The following is a 17,517-nucleotide window of genomic DNA, read 5'->3' as shown; positions in this document are numbered from 1 at the left end:
CAGGTTAATGGGAATAAAATAATTAAAGGACCTGCCCTGGAAGTCTCATTCAAAAGAGCAGATTTCTTCCATACTGACTTCTCTTCATCGGCTCCCTGAATTTAAATCCTGCTTCTCACATACAAGGTCTTAAATAATCAGGCCCCATCTTATTTTAATGACCTTACAATACCATATCACCCCATTAGAGCACTTACATCTCACAGGTTACTTGTTGTTCCTAGAGTATTTAAAAGTAGAATGGGAGGCAGAGCCTTCAGTTTTCAGGCCCCTCTTCTGTGGAACCAGCTTCCAGTTTGGATTGAGGAGACAGACACTATCTCTACTTTTAAGATTAGACTTCAAACTTTCCTTTTTTGCTAAAGCATATAGTTAGGGCTGGACCAGGTGACCCTGAACCCTCCCTTAGTTAGACTCTCTTTTCTCTCTCCTCTGTGCTCTCAGGTGGCCGCAGCCCCTCCCTGAGCCCGTTGGAGGCCTCTGCCTTTTTCCAGGTGCTAACATCATTACCTGGAGTACATCATGTACCTGACATAGCCACATGCCATATTCCTGGATTCAACAGGATCAGAGGTTTTGATGGAAAGGTGTGACTGCTTTTTCAGACACGTAGAGGGACCCCGGCCCACCATCCCATAATGCACCTTAGTGCGAGGTGTTCCTCTGGTGGTCACTGATGCTATGTGTGTTCTGTCACTGGCTGTCTGAGCTACAGCAGCTCGTCTGCTGCTGCTCCACCCTCGACCCCGTCACCGGTTTACCGCCAATACTGACGGTAAGAGGAAGACTTCACAAAAGCTGCAGTTTTGTAGGAAATCCTCACACTCATGCATTTTTCCGACTTCTAACGTCAACTTTTAGGACACATGGTTGACCTGCTCCCTTGTCTGCAGCTTAGCGTGAAGCACTCTAATTGCAGGAATTTTGCATGAGCAGTAGGTGGGACAAAGAAATTCTGAAAGCACGATAAACACAACAAAGAAGTCTGACCTTTATTAAAATAAAAACAACCTGCAGCCGGGATTTCTTTGCAATTTTTAATACTTTTTCTCGAACAATTACACAGATCCTTGAGTCGAGTAACAGAAAGCAGAAGATCCAACTCCAACAACCTCGACAATGTTCAAAAACAGGTAAAGAGATTTTTGTTCAGAAAACCTTTAATCATTAATAGAATTAGTAGTATGACATATTTCAGTAAATATTTAGATATATACAGATACAGCAGAAACGGTACATTCTTTTTTTTTCTCTTCAAATTGCTTCACATTTTTTTATACAAGCCAAAATATCTGCCATTTTATTTATATTCATGCAAAATATTGATTCTCAGATTAATGAAAAATAAAAAGGATTTGCTGAACTTTTTTTTTCATTCTGCTCTGATGTGCACGTTCAGATTATAAGCGCCATAATGAGCATAATCGTAAGTTTGGCAAACGAAACAGGTGCACTTTGTGCCAATACACGAGAGAAGCAACTAAAGCAAAATTAAGGCCATTCCAACTTGTGCAAAGAAAGTAAATAAATAAATAATAATAAGAAGAATCGTCATAATAATGTTTCCTTTAGTTCACAGCAGTTCGAGAGTCTCTGTTTTTTTCTCCTTCTGCCTCGGGGTCATCGGGTTGTATAGTACATACAATAAAATACAAGATAATCAAACAAACCCTGCAAAAGCCCGTGAATCGTTAATCATCGGCAAATCAAACCATGCTACTTTAAAATCCATAAACGTCTAAAAATGCATCCCTCTCTCTCATCCTTCTGTCAGTTTGCATCACATCGCAATGCAAAACCAACCCACAGTATCCACCCCCCCCCCCCCTGCCCCCCAAACCCACAGAGAACAATGATTAATACGACGGCATGAGGCCTGACAAAAAGCTCTACAACAACTATGACACGCACGAGACCCACGCCTGAGGGGAGGGCCGTAAATGCTGGGAAATGGTGGTTGAATGGATGCACGATATGCTTCTAGGTCCTCTTTTTTTGTTGCATATTCAACCCCCATATGGCACGAGAAGATGTACATGTGTATGTAAAACAGGCGACTGATGTTCTTGTGTTTTTGGCACAGAAGATAAAAGGAGCCGTCCTAATCAGACGGAGCCGGCTGAGGTTTCCCACCTGGGTACAGGCCGTGACCACAGAGGAGGCTTCACTGCAAACAGAGGCCATCAGAGACGGTTTGCATCATACGTGTCGCTCAGAGGAGCTGCCAAGATGATTTTCCTGGCGAGCATGCACGGATCCATAAGTTCATTTGCTGGGAAGAGCTGCACCTCAAGCTCTATTATAAAAGATATTTTAAAGTTTGTTGTGTGCCTCACCACGACTGAGCCAGGTGGACTAAAAGTCAAACACTTCCATTTAAGATGCCGTTGATTTGTCCCTGTACACAAATATAAAATATTCCTTTCAGCAGCACTAAACAGTTTACTTTTTAAGTACTGCGCCTGCTTGACTGACCTGTGTAACTGAAAGAGTTTATTACCTGGAATTAGTTTTAAGGTGATTTCTGGACAACTTTGTTCAAACCAAGAATGCTGTGTGAGAAGCATCGCAGCAGCCTTTGAAAGGCCCAGTGAGCTTGTTTTGCTTCGTTGCTCCCACATACATGAATAGCAGAGAAGTACAAGTGTGACTTTGGACCTGGGTGAGGTCTTCATTTAACATGCATGTTTGTGGGTTTTCAGAAAAAACACCACCTTTTAACTTTCCCTGCTTGAACCGTCTGATCTGCTCTGAATCTGAATCCGTGCCCACATCTCTGAAGGTGTAACGATAAGGGGGGTGAGAGGGTGAAGGCGGGGATTCGACCGGAGCTCACGGAAACACAGCCACGGATGTGGAAATAAAACGGCCTCTGTAAGTAACCGAAGCACCTCTGAGGTTCCAGCTTTGAGCAGTTTTCCTTTTCTGGGAATGATTCGGTGAATGAGATGCATAGTTTGGACTGAAGCAGATTTTATGGCACTTCCATTTTAAAGTCAGAACAGGCTGGGATCATGTGAGCAGAGGGAGAGGTGGAGCATAGCCCTTCGGATTGCTCGCAGTGTACTTTGAGACAAAGTGAATTAATTAAATTAAAATCTACATCAGATGTTCTGTAAAAGACACAAAACCCAAATTAGTTTTAAGGAATCCCTTTGCTGCGGATTCATGGATTAAACAGCAGGAGGAGAGAAATGAAGAAATCATCCAAATGAAAATATTGTTTGGTATTTCTGTCTCTGAGAATAAAAAGAATATGAAATTATAGCGTCTTAAATCATATTTTTTCTCACAATGCAGAGTTGGACAGCGAAATGTTTGTTTCAGTTAACAGTGGAGATGCACTTTGTGCCAGTCTCCCCGTGTCTGATATTTAGACCAAAACAAATAATCCATGTTTTATTGTCAGAGCGAGGAAGGTCTAGCTGGCTGGTTGACTTTCAGTTGGTGGCTCACTGATCAGAGCTTATCAGAGGAATAATCGGAAATGTTCATCCGCTCTCTCTAAGACTCTTACAGTATGTCTGAGGATTGGGACAGAACCACGAAACACAAACTATAATATATAATAGCTACATCGGGCTAATTTAAGCAGCGCACAAGCTGGAATTTAATAAAATGGTTCTGCACTGGGCAGTACGGCTGAGCCAGGCCTCCCGGTGTCTCACAAAGAATCGTCGACGTGCTCCTTTGAGGTTTGGCTGCAAAGGCAGGTTTTTGAGTAAGAAGCAGAAAAAGATAGTGTGAGATTGATTAAATGTTTGCAAAAAAAAGAACATTTCACATCACAGCCTGTCAGAGTTCTCACTGCACACACATCACTCTCCTCCTTCCACCTCCTTCCTTCAGAATTCTAGTTTAACACATACACACATATATATTTATATATATTTTTCTCCATCTACTGATCCGTGTGCATTGGGCAGAAGTGCCTGGGCAGTTTGCAACACCTTTGTCTCCATTCTGACCAATAAGCATGAAAGACCTTTTCTCACTGTCTGCAGCGGGATGTGGATAAGGGTGCTAAGACGTGGGAAAAATCATATTTGCATATACTGATCGTTGCATAGAGAAGCCTGGTGCAAAGTACAAGAAAAAAAAAGAAACAAATAAAATCATTAGTCACACTTATGAAGCCTCAAATGACGAATCCACTCATCACAGCCTCTGCATGTGGATGGCGGCGTAGCTTTATGAGGTTTGCAGCTACAGTCGGTGCATACGAATGAGGCGGGAATACAGTTAATTAAGGTAACATATGTCCTCTCGGCTGGGGAGCGGGATGGGCGGCGTTACGTTAAGGCGGGGTCAAAGCAAGGAAGCACTACTGGAGATGTAAACGTATCTGTGTGTTGCTACGTCCTCGCTCGAGTAGTTCTCTGTCCACTTTCACCAAAACAAAGCGAAATCTCAAAAACCCAGGAGCCCGCGAGGCGACATCAGCTGCTGACATCAGAGCGCACCTCCTTCCTGCGCGTCAGAGTGCCGCAGGAGCCACGCGTTGAGTCGGCACAGAAATTCATTAAGAAACAACCGAAAAAACAGAAATGAAGGACAGGCAGAGGAACACGCTGAGCACGGATAAATGAGATAGTTTGTCCCATGTCGTCCAGTCGTGTGATTGACAGGTCGGTTCAGTTTCACGGTGCTTGATGGCAGCGGGAGGAAGGGGGAGCTTTGAGGAGTGCTTGCAGTACACGTTTGAAGCAAATCTCGATATACAGAAAGCGCGACCTTTGCATCGCTTTGTTCAATGGAAGCACTGATCGGCCCGCCTTCTTTTCTTTTCTTTTTTTTGGGTGAAAAATCCTTTAAATCCAGATGCCCACCTGTGGAAACAAACATCCTATTTTTTCCCAGTTATGATAATATATATGAGTATATTACACTGCTCTTGCACAACCCACCCGTCACATAGCATTATATCTGTCGTCACACAAAAAGCTAAAATCAAACACAACATTTCTTTTACAAGCCTCGCTTGTTCAGTCCGACTGCTCCCACACAGTTTTTGCTGGGATGCCTGCAAAAGTTGAACTTTTCGTTTCTTGAATATATTGCCACATTCATATATCATGCATTTTACTGCATTGCTATTGCACCGGTCCAGATTATTCAGGAGCTGGAAGGAGACAGGAACGGGGCAGGTTTCGGGGTAGGAGAGGAGATTAAAGGAAAAATAAAGCAATAATAAATATTTGAAATCGTGTCTGTAGGCGTCAGGTGGTGCCATGGTGAGCGACCGCCACAAAGAAAGTGACTTTCCTCGACCAAATGAAGGCGAAGGAAGAGGAAGAGGAGAGAACGCTCGGTGGAGAAAGGGGCAAAAGATCTTGTACCGAAGTCAGCGCTCTGTTTCCTTTTCTCTGTCTTCTCCTCTCCGCACCGTTCTCCTCCTTGTCCTCCTCCTCAGCTCTCCACTACTGCTTGTGGATGTCCTCGCTGCGGATGATCTTGTAAATGATCCAGTAGAAAATGTTAAAAATGAGGAAGACGAGCGGGAAGGCCACACGGGACACCGTGTCGATGCGCTTGGCCCGACTGATGAACAGCTTCTTCATCTCCTCGATGCTCTTTTCGGGTGCGGCCGAGGTCGGGGCATTGTTGTTGTTGCCTTTGATGGCCATGCCGTCCTTAGCCTGCAGGCAAGCGGGGCCCATGCCGTAACCGGGGAAACTGAAGCGGCCCTCGCCCGTCTCATCCTCCTGCAACACAGGCCAAGACTCAGGCTGTTAGGAACCAGAGAAAGACGTTACTGTTGAGAGGTGTGTGTGTGAGTGAATTTCAGAGATGTACAGACATGCAAAACAAATAACTGATGACGTGGCGTGAAAATGAAAAGCGAGGAAGTGAAGTACTTTATCACATGACCGTGTGTCTGAATAAACCAGAAATTTAAGGTGGAATTAGCGTCTCATTCTCAGCTGGCTGTCTTAATTAAAATAAAGAGGAAAAAAAGAATATATATATATATATATATATATAGAGAGAGAGAGAGAGAGAGAGAGAATATACAATATTTGATTCATCTCTGTGCAATTCCATCCTGTTAAAAAAGCAAAAACTACCCCTGGTTTGACCCCTGAATGTTCCCTTCGTGCTAATCTTCTTGCACACCCTTGGACAGAGATGGGCAGTAACGCGTTACTGTAATTCGATTACTTTTTTCAAGTAACGAGTAAAGTAAGGGATTACTATTGCAAAAACGGTAATTAGATTACTGTTACTTTCCTGTAGGAACGCTGCGTTTCTGCGTTACTAAAACCGTGATTCTTTTGCGAGAATGTCTCATGACAGTGACGTAAGCGAGTGCGACGTTCGTGACAACAGCTGTGTGCAGATCAACAATGGATAATATATCGAGAGTATGAGCGTGCAGCGTTTAAAGTGTGGAAGTACTGACCTTACTTTTAATTTGATTCCATAAAAAGTGACAAAAACATTAGTGTCCGTTGTGCGTGAGAAGAAATCTTCTTTTTACAGCGAAAAAACCCCCCTAAACTTCCAAGCAAGCACCGAGTGTGCAACGACGTAATGGGAAATTCACAGAGAAACTCGCGGATTCTTCCACTGACCGCTGCGGCACACCTGCACCAGGGCAAACCTCCGCCTACCCTACTACTGCTTTACAGGTGAAAATAGAGCAACAGGACCGCTAGTCTTCTAAACTTAGATCCATCGTATCAACAAGTGAACTCGAGATGATAATACATGCTTTTAGCTCTACAAGACTTGACTACTGTAACAGCCTGTTTACTTGTCTAAACATGAAAGGGCTAGCCCACCTACAGGTTGTTCAAAACTCTGCAGCGAGGCTACTGACCCGCTCGAACAAGGGTGCTCATATGACCCCTGTGTTAAAGTCGCTGCACTGGCTACCAATCAGATTCAGGTTCCATTTTAAAATTCTAGTTTTAACTTTTAGAGCATTACAGAGACAGGCACCCCCCTACATTGCTGATCTGATTCATACACACACCTTCACTCGTAACCTGAGGTCAGCAAACCAAAACCTTTTAGTGGTCCCCCACACTCGTTTTAAAACCCGAGGGGACCGATCTTTCCAAGCTGTTGCACCCAGATTGTGGAATGCACTTCCCCTATTTCTACGGGGTTTGGACTCAGTGGAGACCTTCAAAAAGCAGCTAAAGACATTTTTATTTCAAAAAGCTTTTAATTAGATTGGTTTTCATGGTGTATTTTATGACTGTATTATGTTTTTACCTTGTAAAGCACTTTGTGACATATGTCTGTGAAAGGTGCTATATAAATAAAGTTTACTTACTTACTTAGTGTTTGGCTTTATTTATTTTCTGCTGTTTTACTTGCATCTATTTGAAAGACTGAATGTAAACACAAAATATATATATATATTTTATGTGCTGGAATGTGCAGAAAATAGGTTTAAATATTAAACAAATTTCTTCCAGTCAGAGAATGTTGCAGATAATTTAATTTTTGCTTGATACATAAAGTTAAAAGAGTAAAACTAATAAAACAAGTTTTAAAAAGGGACTTTTCCATTTGCGTACATTTTGTATGATAGATTATGTAGAAAAAGTAGAATTGGGCTGAAAGATCTATCGCTTTATCACCTATTCAGGTTGTAAATCGTGTTTTTCAAAAGTAACTAAGTAACTAAGTAATTAATTACTTTTGAAAATAAGTAATCAGTAAAGTAACCGGATTACTTTTTTGGGGAAGTAATCAGTAATTAGTTACTGATTACTTTTTTCATTAACTTGACCAACACTGCCCTTGGACCACTGCTCTCTAGTTTTAGATCACTCCGTGCAGTTCCCATTTTGACCTCTTACATTTTGTCATGACCTCAAATGTGCAGACAGTAAATGAACCCAATACTGTGTGGATGATCATCAGAAATGAATATCTGAAAATGGCCCTTTGACTTCATCTGTGTGACCAGAATGAAAATCAAGTTGAAGGGCCAGCATTTTGGGCAAAGAGCAAAGAGGCATTCGGGGACTTCAGGGAGAAATCTAAAATCAGCAGCAGTGCTAAAAGTGGTCCAAGCAGAAATGAGAAGATGACTTTGAGAGGGAAGTCGTAAAAAAACCCCCAAACCTTTGGCAACTGATGAGAGTTTTGCTCCAGTTTGGATCATCTGACCGCTTGTAACAAACCAGCCTCAAAGGCCACCATAATGAAATGGATATGTAACAATCATCTCTTTCATAGATAGGCAGCCTGGATTTGCTTTTTTAACCATAATAAATCTGACTGATATTTCTTGGTCGGGCAGCAGGTTTGACCGATTGTAGGCGGGCACAACTTTAACATCATGACATGTTTGATTGGTGTGTCCATGTTTGATTTTGATGGCATTAAATAGAAATGTGTTAAACTTTATTAATATGAGCAATGAATACAGAAGTATCATATATATATATCTAATGAACAGCAGTGTGTTTGAGAAACATGGTGTCTTCTATTCAAGTTCCCGTCAGGTATTTGAGAAAAGAAGATGCAATTTTAAGAGCTGCACCACTAAATCGTGATATTTCCTGTGTTGCTATTCCAGTGGTTGGTTGTGACTCATCGATTGTTATTTCGACTGAATGGCCCAGCGGCGCCGTGCAGGGGGGACGAACCCCAAAGCTCGCTGCCGATCACACTCGCTCAGCCTAGATGCAGAAGTCATCGATAGGAGCTGATGCCGGACGCCACGTACGCTCATCTCAGCCGCCAAGGGGAGCGGGAGGACGCGGCCAAATGGATTTGGATTGATTGACGTGCGCCATGCTCAAGGTTGCGGCGCGTGCACGGCACTTTCACCCGAGCGCGGCGAGATATTGAAAATCCTATCGCCACACTCACCCTGCCTTTTCATTACAGGAGACACAATGACTTCCTTATCTGGTTCAGGGACTCGAACACAAAGGCCTACATGGGCTGAGAGACGGCGAGGGCGTGTGGGGAAACTAAATGAGGAAAATAAACAGCGCAGAATGTCCTTCAAACTTAAAACAACACCCGTGAAATTAAAAATTAGCTTCAATGATAAGGAGTCGTCTTTGTTTGGCGTTTTTGATAAAAGCCGAGGTTGTAAAGTTCACGCTTGAATGCCATTTGTTTGTTTGTTGCCGCAGGCCACGGTGGGAGTTTGTGTGGCAGCTTATCAGCAGGGAATCTTTCCAGTTCATTTTGGCTGAAAGGGAAAAGAAAAAGAGCATTTTATGATCAGAAAACAAGCAGGAGCAAAATCGAAAGCAGGAGGAGGAACTGTTGGCAGCAGAAGGACCAAAGTGACGCAAAACCTCTGCAGCAGCAACAAATCAAGCTGCCAACCAAACAGGCGCCTCAGTTCTCTTCAGTTAGACCAGCCTCCAGTTTCTAGCAGGGGGGAGGAGTTAAAAAAGAGTCAATAATGAGCCTGTTTGTCTTGATATCATCAATAACACAGAGAAAAGGGTTAAAAATGCTCCAAAAACCCGATCAAATAAAGCAGCGCAGCCGGGTGAGGGAGATGTACTGAGAGTGTGTGTGAATGTGTGTGCGTGAGTGTTAGACCACCAGGTAACGATCCATTTTTAGTGGCTCATGTCCCCGTTCTGTCCTTGCATGCACTTCAAGCCATCTATTACTGTTAATACATATACACACACACACACACACATGTGCACGCACACACACTCACACATGCCCGCGTGCACTAGATGTCGATGCATTAGCTGTGATGCTAGCCGACCTCTGCCTGTCCTTCAGTGACGCTGCTAAACTATTACAGATGCTCTGCTTTATTCTGCCTGCCATGTGATTAATGTGGAGGGCGGAGGAACGTGAGGAGGAGACACAATGAGAGGAACGGCAGAGGGAGAAAGAAAAGGTGGAGTAATGACGAAAAGAAAGGAAGTCAGAGAAGGAGAACAATAAGGGACAAGGGAGGAAGACCTGCAGCCTGCAGACTTGGCGAAAAGAACTCACAAGGTTCCTGAAGGAACCCATCGAAGAACGCCTCCGCATGGACCAGGTGATTCATTACATTTATGCCTAATTATAAAAATGTCCTCCATTAACACACAAGCTCTGGTCCCGCACAGTCCACGGATGGATGGATGGGCGGAGGAGAATTAAGGTTTGCCCTTTGGATTCTACGAAGGAGCCTCAAAGGATCCAGCTCATCTAATGTCTCTTCTCTGATACAGCCCAAAAATCGAATCCTAACTAACGGTCTCTGCACCGCCACAAGTATAGATTCTGCTTTAATCCGAGGGGGGCAAAAACAAATATGACATTGACCGTTAAAGCCAGTTCAAAGGGTGGTCTTCTCTTCATAAATGAAGCAGATAACAAGTCTGCTCCAAACTCAGTGTAGTATCTACTCCAACTGTGGCAATTACATTTGCAAGCTGTTTGTGTAAACAAGTGCAAAGGAGCTCTCGGTGCAAGTGCATCCCTAACTTAATGTCCACCACTTCAGGTCAGGGTTAATATTTTAGCCTCATGCTAAACAAGGGAACACTAGGAGTGGCCTAACTATACTCCCGAGGCCAGCGTGGTGATAAAAATATAATGCTAATCAGGATGATTACTGGATCCTTTCTACAGCAAACCAATCATTGGCCAATGAGGCCATATTATATTTTGTAAATACATCGAAAGACGTCAGACCAGCTCTGCAACTAAAACTAACATCAGCCTTTAAACGAACCACATGAAGAACATATTACAGAGAAAGCCAAGAAGGTCTCCCACGTGGAGGCAGCGTGATGTATGGCTTTCAGTGTGCCAGTGGTTTTTGTTGGATGACAGAAGCAGTGTAACAACACTTGCTGCTCAGATTCCTGCGGGAAGTTTCGGTTTTGGGGAACTCTCCACAAAGTGTTAAGGATGAACACTTTCTGTATGATTTATGTTCCTGAAATCAGGGACTACATGGTCATTTCCTAGTGAATATTCTTTGTTCACCACCTTGAACCGAAGCTGAGAGTCGGCACTCAGAGCTGGCTGAAGGTTCCCAGATTTGTATTGGTACTGGTGACAGAGAAGCTTGTGTGATTTTCTCAGCATCATCTTGTCCTTTTGTCACATGAAATTTTATCATAATAACTGGACTCGTCTTTAATCTGTACCTGGTAGATGAACACTTTGCTGGATGAAACAGACGGGATAGTCGAGCAGAACAGAAACAATAGACAAGACTAGGGTCAGATAGAAAACAAGGACAGTTAAAGGGAAAGAAAATATGAAAGAAGGTAAAAGGGAATGAAATAATGTTGAAAAGTAGAATGCTCAGAAAGAAGCTGGGGCAGCGCAGGAGAGGGAAGACGCTAAAAGAGGAGTGGAAAAAAGAGCAAGAGGACCTCTTAGCTCACTCATCCATCACACTTTCATCTCTGGATTGAAGCGTTTCTATCTCTGCCTCAGCTGATGTGATTAATCGAGCAGATTAGCAGGAAGCTGAAAGCGAGCTGCATCAGGCCTGCCATCCTCCATGTCTCCTCTGCTAACATTACCCTTGGATACTTGTTTTAGAGACCTGCATTTACATAAAACAGGATTCAGAGAGGTGTCAGCCCCAACTAACGCCAGCATCAGTCTCTGCTGAAAGAGGCTGGAGGAGGAATTTCTTGGCTTGCGTTTCGCTTTATGATTTCCCCCCTAAGCAATTCCAGCCAAGCGCCGGGGAAGGAAATATATTATACATTTGCCTCGGCCGATCCATTTTCCGGTGGATCCATCTCAAACCGCCCTTCACCTCCTCTCCCTGTCTCCCTTCTGCCTCTCGCCTCGATTAAGGCCATTTGAGGCTTTTTAGGACATTTCAGCATCAATATGTCAGTGCTGAGTGGATTCTGGTGTGCTGACAGGAATATCCAAGTAATGTGAACTTTTCCATTTGTACCTATGGTATTTTGTGTCTTTAATTCACCCCAACTTAGTTTGTTATAAGCAGCAGGTTGAGACTGATATCCGGCTATGACAGAGTACACTTCACACCTGGAAATACGTCCAGGATCCGTCTCCTGTCTGGCCACTTGTGATTGGATTCTGCATCGCAGCATAGATTTGATTTTATCTGTGAAATAACTGCGCTCGGGCACGGGAACATATTTGTCATCCCGAGAAGGTTAGTGTGGCTGTTTGTCGAAGATGCTGCTGTGCACCACTTTTATAGTTTTGTGTGGCAGAAGGAAGCACGGCAGCTGCAGGGGAGGTTTTTGATGCTTCAAATGCATTCCTGAGTTTCTTCTTCATGTCATTCAGTTTGTGGTAATGTGGGTCCGTTACGTCAGCACACACAGCTCTAAGGCTGCTTTGGCACTTTTTATATTTATATAAAAATATATATATGTGGGCTCCAAAATATTTTTCATTATTTCATTTCATTTGTGGCCTGAGTCATCCAGTCAGAAATTAGCTCTGGACGTGATCTGGCTGTTCTGGATTATCTAAACTATTTTGGTGCTTATTTGGACTTTTCCTGCTCTCTCCCACGTTTCCTTGCCTTTGTCTTGTTTCCACTTCCTGATTTATTGTTTCATGTTTTCGTCTTCCCTCCTGATCGTTTCCACCTGTGTCTGCCTGCCCTCATTAGTCTCACCTGTTTCTCCTTTGCTCTGTGTGCAGGTATAGGCTGTGTCTCAATTCATAGGCCACATCCTCCTGAGGCCGCATTTGAAGGCCGATTACATCACAGCGATGCGACAAATGCGTCCTTCATTTCCCCAAATTTGAGGATAGGTCAGGTGTATCCTTCGTGGCGCAACCTATCCCCGATTTAAAAGCGCGGCCCAGCAAATTCCAGTTTCCAATAATGGCGGCAGCTACTTAGTTGTAATATTACTCGTATTACTCTTTGCTATACTGTATTCATTAAATTAGTATTTATAATATCTTTATAATAATATAAATACTTTTCAAACGCATCAATGGCGGAGAAGGGCGGCTAAAGAGCTTGAAATATTACTCTTTCTGGGTCACAAAATAAACTTTTAACATATTTTCATGCAGCTGTGTCAACTTCAAATATCTGCTCGGTTTATCAAGACATCACATATTTGCAAGAGTGCTCTGACGTCTGTTACCCACCAGCTTGATAGCTGACCGGGTAGTCAAGGCTCACTAGAGTTGGCGAGAACACTGGAGCACATCATTTTCAGACCCCGCAGGGTCTTTCGCTACTCAAGTTAAACATGATATATAAGTCACTTAGATAACTTAAAAATGTTATTGTTTGGCTTTTTTCAGTGTTTTATTTGTTCCTGAGTAAATCATTTTGGCTGTGATTAAAGTTATAGTTTTCACACAGCTGAATAAACGTCAAACAGAAAACTGATTAAACAGAAGTGTGAGATGGTAGAGAATTTACTCCAGTGTCGTGTTATATTTTAGATAGCAAGGAGCAGACGGCTGAGTTTATTAAACTCCACCAAGACAGCGGTGACGCAAATCTGAAGGCTGGACTATCCCATTTCACAGACATCAAACCTGCGAGGTGTTATCAGGTGTGGGTGTGGCAACTGCACTTTTAAAAAACTAGTTGCTGTTTTCAATTATTTTGACTGCTCACGCTGCACTGCATGATGGATCTCCTGCAGTGTGACTAAACAGCAGCTCTTTAACTTGAATCTGAGGAATGTAAAGTCGTGGGAGCTGCCTCTGAGTAGAACACATGGCAAGTTCACAGTTGCAGTTGGTTCAGGAGGTTTTTGTCAAATAATCAATAATCGAGTCTTTGCATTTCCAGTCTGATCCTGGGTTGGAATTCATCATGTACAACCCTTTGAATGTCCGAGAAAAAAAAAAAACAGGAAGCTGCTGCTTGCTGCACTCCTGATGAATGATACTGATGATGATTTAGAAGCTGTTGCTTGGTCTCGTTCTTTACCTGTGACTCATCACAGTACGAGTACAAGGAACCAAGCTTTATATGAAACTGAATGATCGCACGTCACAGCCTACCCTTTAGCCATTTCACCTCAACTCTATATTCCAAGTTCTTTTCTCAGTTTCAAGTCATTTTCCCATTCAGGTGGCGGAAATGAGCTTCCCACAAATACCTGAGCAGTTTTCTAACAAAGATGAAGTTTTATTATTAAAATCTGTCACAGATGGGAGAAACTGTGAGACCTTCTTGTTCAACAATCATCTGCAGCTCTGATTAGCCACATTCTCTCCCACGACGCCCACATCAGCCATCTTAAACATGTTATTTTCAGTTGCCGTAGTTACAGGTGCAAATGTGTGTATTTGTGCCAATGAGATATCGAAACAGGAGTTGTGTGAGCATGGGTGTTCAGAACATTTAAATTGCAGTTGTTCATTCATCTTCAGCAGTGGAGAGAGTACACTCGTGAGCTACTGACACTCAGTCATTAAGTTAATTCATATTAATACCTGTGTCCTTGTGCATACTTATAAGTGAAGTTTCAGAGCAGAAAAGTAAAACTTTATGTGGATCATTAATAATTTCCAACTGCATTCTGTAAGCGAGTCATTTACCATACCAACACTTGAGACCATTTTCATTAAAAAAGAGGCACAGACGTTTTTCTACTTCAGTCTGAGACTTTAAAAGAACAGAGATTAGACTCTGTAGACACTACTAACTGTGATTCTGTTAAATGAGCTTTGTATAATGATGTTACAGATGTTACACGGGCTGGACAGATCGTGTTTGTGGTCAGCTCCCAAATTAAACACAGCTGCTAGCTGCTACCTTAATGATAGCTTCACAAGCGGCAATATCGGTAACTGCTAATAGCTAAACAGCTAACCTTAACATTTATGATAACTGTTAAATAATTTGGTCCTGTTATTTCACGAAATTCCTCATAAAGACCAGGGTGTCTGTCTGTCACTAGCAGCTGATCCGTTTAGCTGCTAGTGGGGGAGGGTTAAGGAACAGGCTTGCTGTCTACAACCTGCCAACATGGATGAATCCTGGTAGGGATGCACCGATACCACTTTTTTGGAAACGAGTACGAGTACTTGCATTTCAGTACTCGCCGATACCGATACCGAGTACTTAATAAAAACATGATTTAAATTTGCAGGTAACAGCTTTAGTCCTATAATTTAACAAAAAACAAACAAACAAGGGACTAGTTTGGAATTAAGAACATTTATTTAAAATGAAAAGCATGTTGTATGCAACATATTACAGAATAAATAATTATAAAAAACCAAAATTTAATTTTAAATTCGTTCGTCTGTTTCTCTGTTTAGAAGTCTCACTAGCACAGTCACAGCTGGGATGACATCAGAGGCTAGTGCGTCGTAGCTGCTCACTTTTTTAGTTAGTTCCTCAAAGGGGGCGAGGATGGCAACAGTTGTCTCCATAAGAGCCCATTGGTGAGCGGTGAGATAGTCAGGGAGTTCGTGCTCAGACACCCCCAGCACTCGCTTTTGCTCAATGAGGGACTGGACCATGTAATACGTGCTGTTCCAGCGCGTCTGTACGTCCTGCTGCAGTCTCTTTATTGGCTGGTTGAGCTGTCCCTGAATGTCCTCGAGGCGGGAGTAGGCTAAGGCGGATTGTTTAAAATGCCCAACTATTTTCCGTCCCACTAGTATAGCACCAGCTATGCTCCTCTGTGCTAATAAGCGTGGGTAAATAAGCGTGGGTAAACTCTTTGTACTCGTTGTTGTGTTGGGATTTTAGGTGCTTGATTAAATTGCTTGTGTTAAATGCACTACCTTTAGAACCTCCTCTGGACAATTTCGCTGAGCACAATTTGCAGTCCGCCTTTGTTTTCGCGTCTTCGTTCACTTTGAAATAGTTCCACACGGCTGATATGTCTCTCCTCGTCTTCTCCCCGCTCTGAGCTGCAGCCGGGGCCTGGGGGCGTGCACTCGGGGCCTGGGGGCGGGCACTCGGAGCCTGGGGGTGGGCACTCGGCGCCTGTGATTAACCCCTTACATGCTGCTCAAACATAGACAGGTCTCAGACCGTGGTATCGGTCCTCGGTATCGGGGGACTTTTAACGAGTACAAGTACTTTAGAAAATGTGGTATCGAGGCCGATACCCGATACCAGTATCGGTGCATCCCTAAATCCTGGGTTTGGGCACAGAAAATATCTCCATGAAAAACACTTGTAAAAAAACTGCAACCAAATATATCAGAGATTGTGATTCTGACCCAGGAGGAGGACTCACAGTGTCAAAGGTAGGGAAAAACCAGTCCTTCATATGCTCGTTATAGTGACATGAGCCTGGAAGTTTACCCAGAATGCCCTTGCTGAAATTTCCTGCAGCGAATCATCAGACAGATTGCTGGTTTCTGCTCCTCTACATTACATGAAACTGCTGCAGTTCTTCAGACTGACAGATCTGTCACACTGATGCTCTAATGAGGCAAATTAAAAAGTCCTAATTTGAACCCCTAGCTGGTTGTTAAGTGATGACGTATGAACCCTGCTTCCAGGTCTAAACTACTCTGCATTTATTAAGGATGATGTGTTTTTAACATGTTTTAATGCTTTATATCTTGTTCTATTTAATCTGAACAAGCCCCTAAAAAAAGCCAGTGATCACTGTCGGCCTGTCTCGGTTTTTATTATCACTATCATCATCTTAAAGCTCACTTTTTAAAACCTTACGATGTAACTACAGCCCAGCCCAGCCCATGCAGCATTATATTAATAACTAACCTCGTATTGTGGATGGATTATTTCAGTTGTTCTCCTGACTGAAGTTTGGTCCGTTTACAGCATCCTGCCATGCAATTGCATTTGTCCCTAACCATCAGGAACCCTCACGTTAACTTTTATCGAGTAGAAAAAAGTTAGCAAAAAAAGTTAGCTTCACTCTGTTTATATTATGCTAACTATAGCTGTGTAGCTAGCCACCACGTAGCACATCATTATATACCAGCTAGCCCAACTTCAGTAACCCTGCAAATGTCACTGCTGTTTAGTTTTCTGTCTTCATTTACATCTCAAGTGATAGCAGAGCTGTACATTTTAATTTTTTCAGAAGGCCGTACAAGGAAAGTTTATGGATGTTCCTGATTATGTTTTGTAAAACTTTGGCAGTGATGATATTGGAGTGCCCTGTGTGACCTGGAATGATGAACCACACGATCTGGTGCTCTCTTCCTGTATCTCCTCTCTTTGCACTTCAACCGTGTGTGACATAAATATCTTTCGGGGAAGCCACGTCACCTTTTCACTCAATCTGAGGTTTGCATTTTGGTGTCAGTTAGTGTTCATGCTGCCATTAATTTAGTTTTTAATGCAGGTGAGGACAGTTTCTGAAGCTGAAGGTTGACCGTCCACAGAAATGGTAAAAATGTTTTCTGCGTTATTTTGAGCTTGAGACATCGTGGTGGTCCATGAGCTCACACATTTATTGTCATCTACATATGAGGTTCTTATCTGTGTGATTGGCTGATTTCCATTTTATTACATGTTTAATCAGGATTACATGTCCTTGTTCTGGTTTCATTCTTTTTACAGGCTGGGTTTTTTGGTAGAAACCAGTTCAGGAGGAGCTCACAGTAGATAGTACAGTGTACGGGATGGCCTCTTGGCCAAGAGGTCATCCTTTT

General features: G+C 42.9%; 1 protein-coding gene across 2 annotated transcripts in view; it reads right to left on the bottom strand.

Moving 5' to 3' along the window:
* Window positions 1–1,032: 1,032 nt before the first annotated feature.
* glra1 (glycine receptor, alpha 1) overlaps window positions 1,033–17,517 on the bottom strand; it is a 130,356-nt gene continuing 113,871 nt past the window's right edge. The window contains exon 9 of one of the 2 annotated variants that reach the window (XM_087847243.1): window positions 1,033–5,729. In XM_087847243.1, the coding sequence (XP_087703369.1) occupies window positions 5,421–5,729 (309 nt within the window). In that variant the 3' untranslated portion in view covers window positions 1,033–5,420. The remainder of the gene's footprint in view (window positions 5,730–17,517) is intronic. The other variant, XM_087847246.1, reaches the window with a different exon arrangement.

The sequence above is a fragment of the Neolamprologus brichardi genome, chromosome 2 (assembly GCF_056152115.1).
Source record: "Neolamprologus brichardi isolate AB-2024 chromosome 2, ASM5615211v1, whole genome shotgun sequence".
Lineage (NCBI taxonomy): Eukaryota > Metazoa > Chordata > Actinopteri > Cichliformes > Cichlidae > Neolamprologus > Neolamprologus brichardi.
Note: the sequence above shows the minus strand (reverse complement) of the source record. Positions and strands in the feature narration are given on the sequence as shown.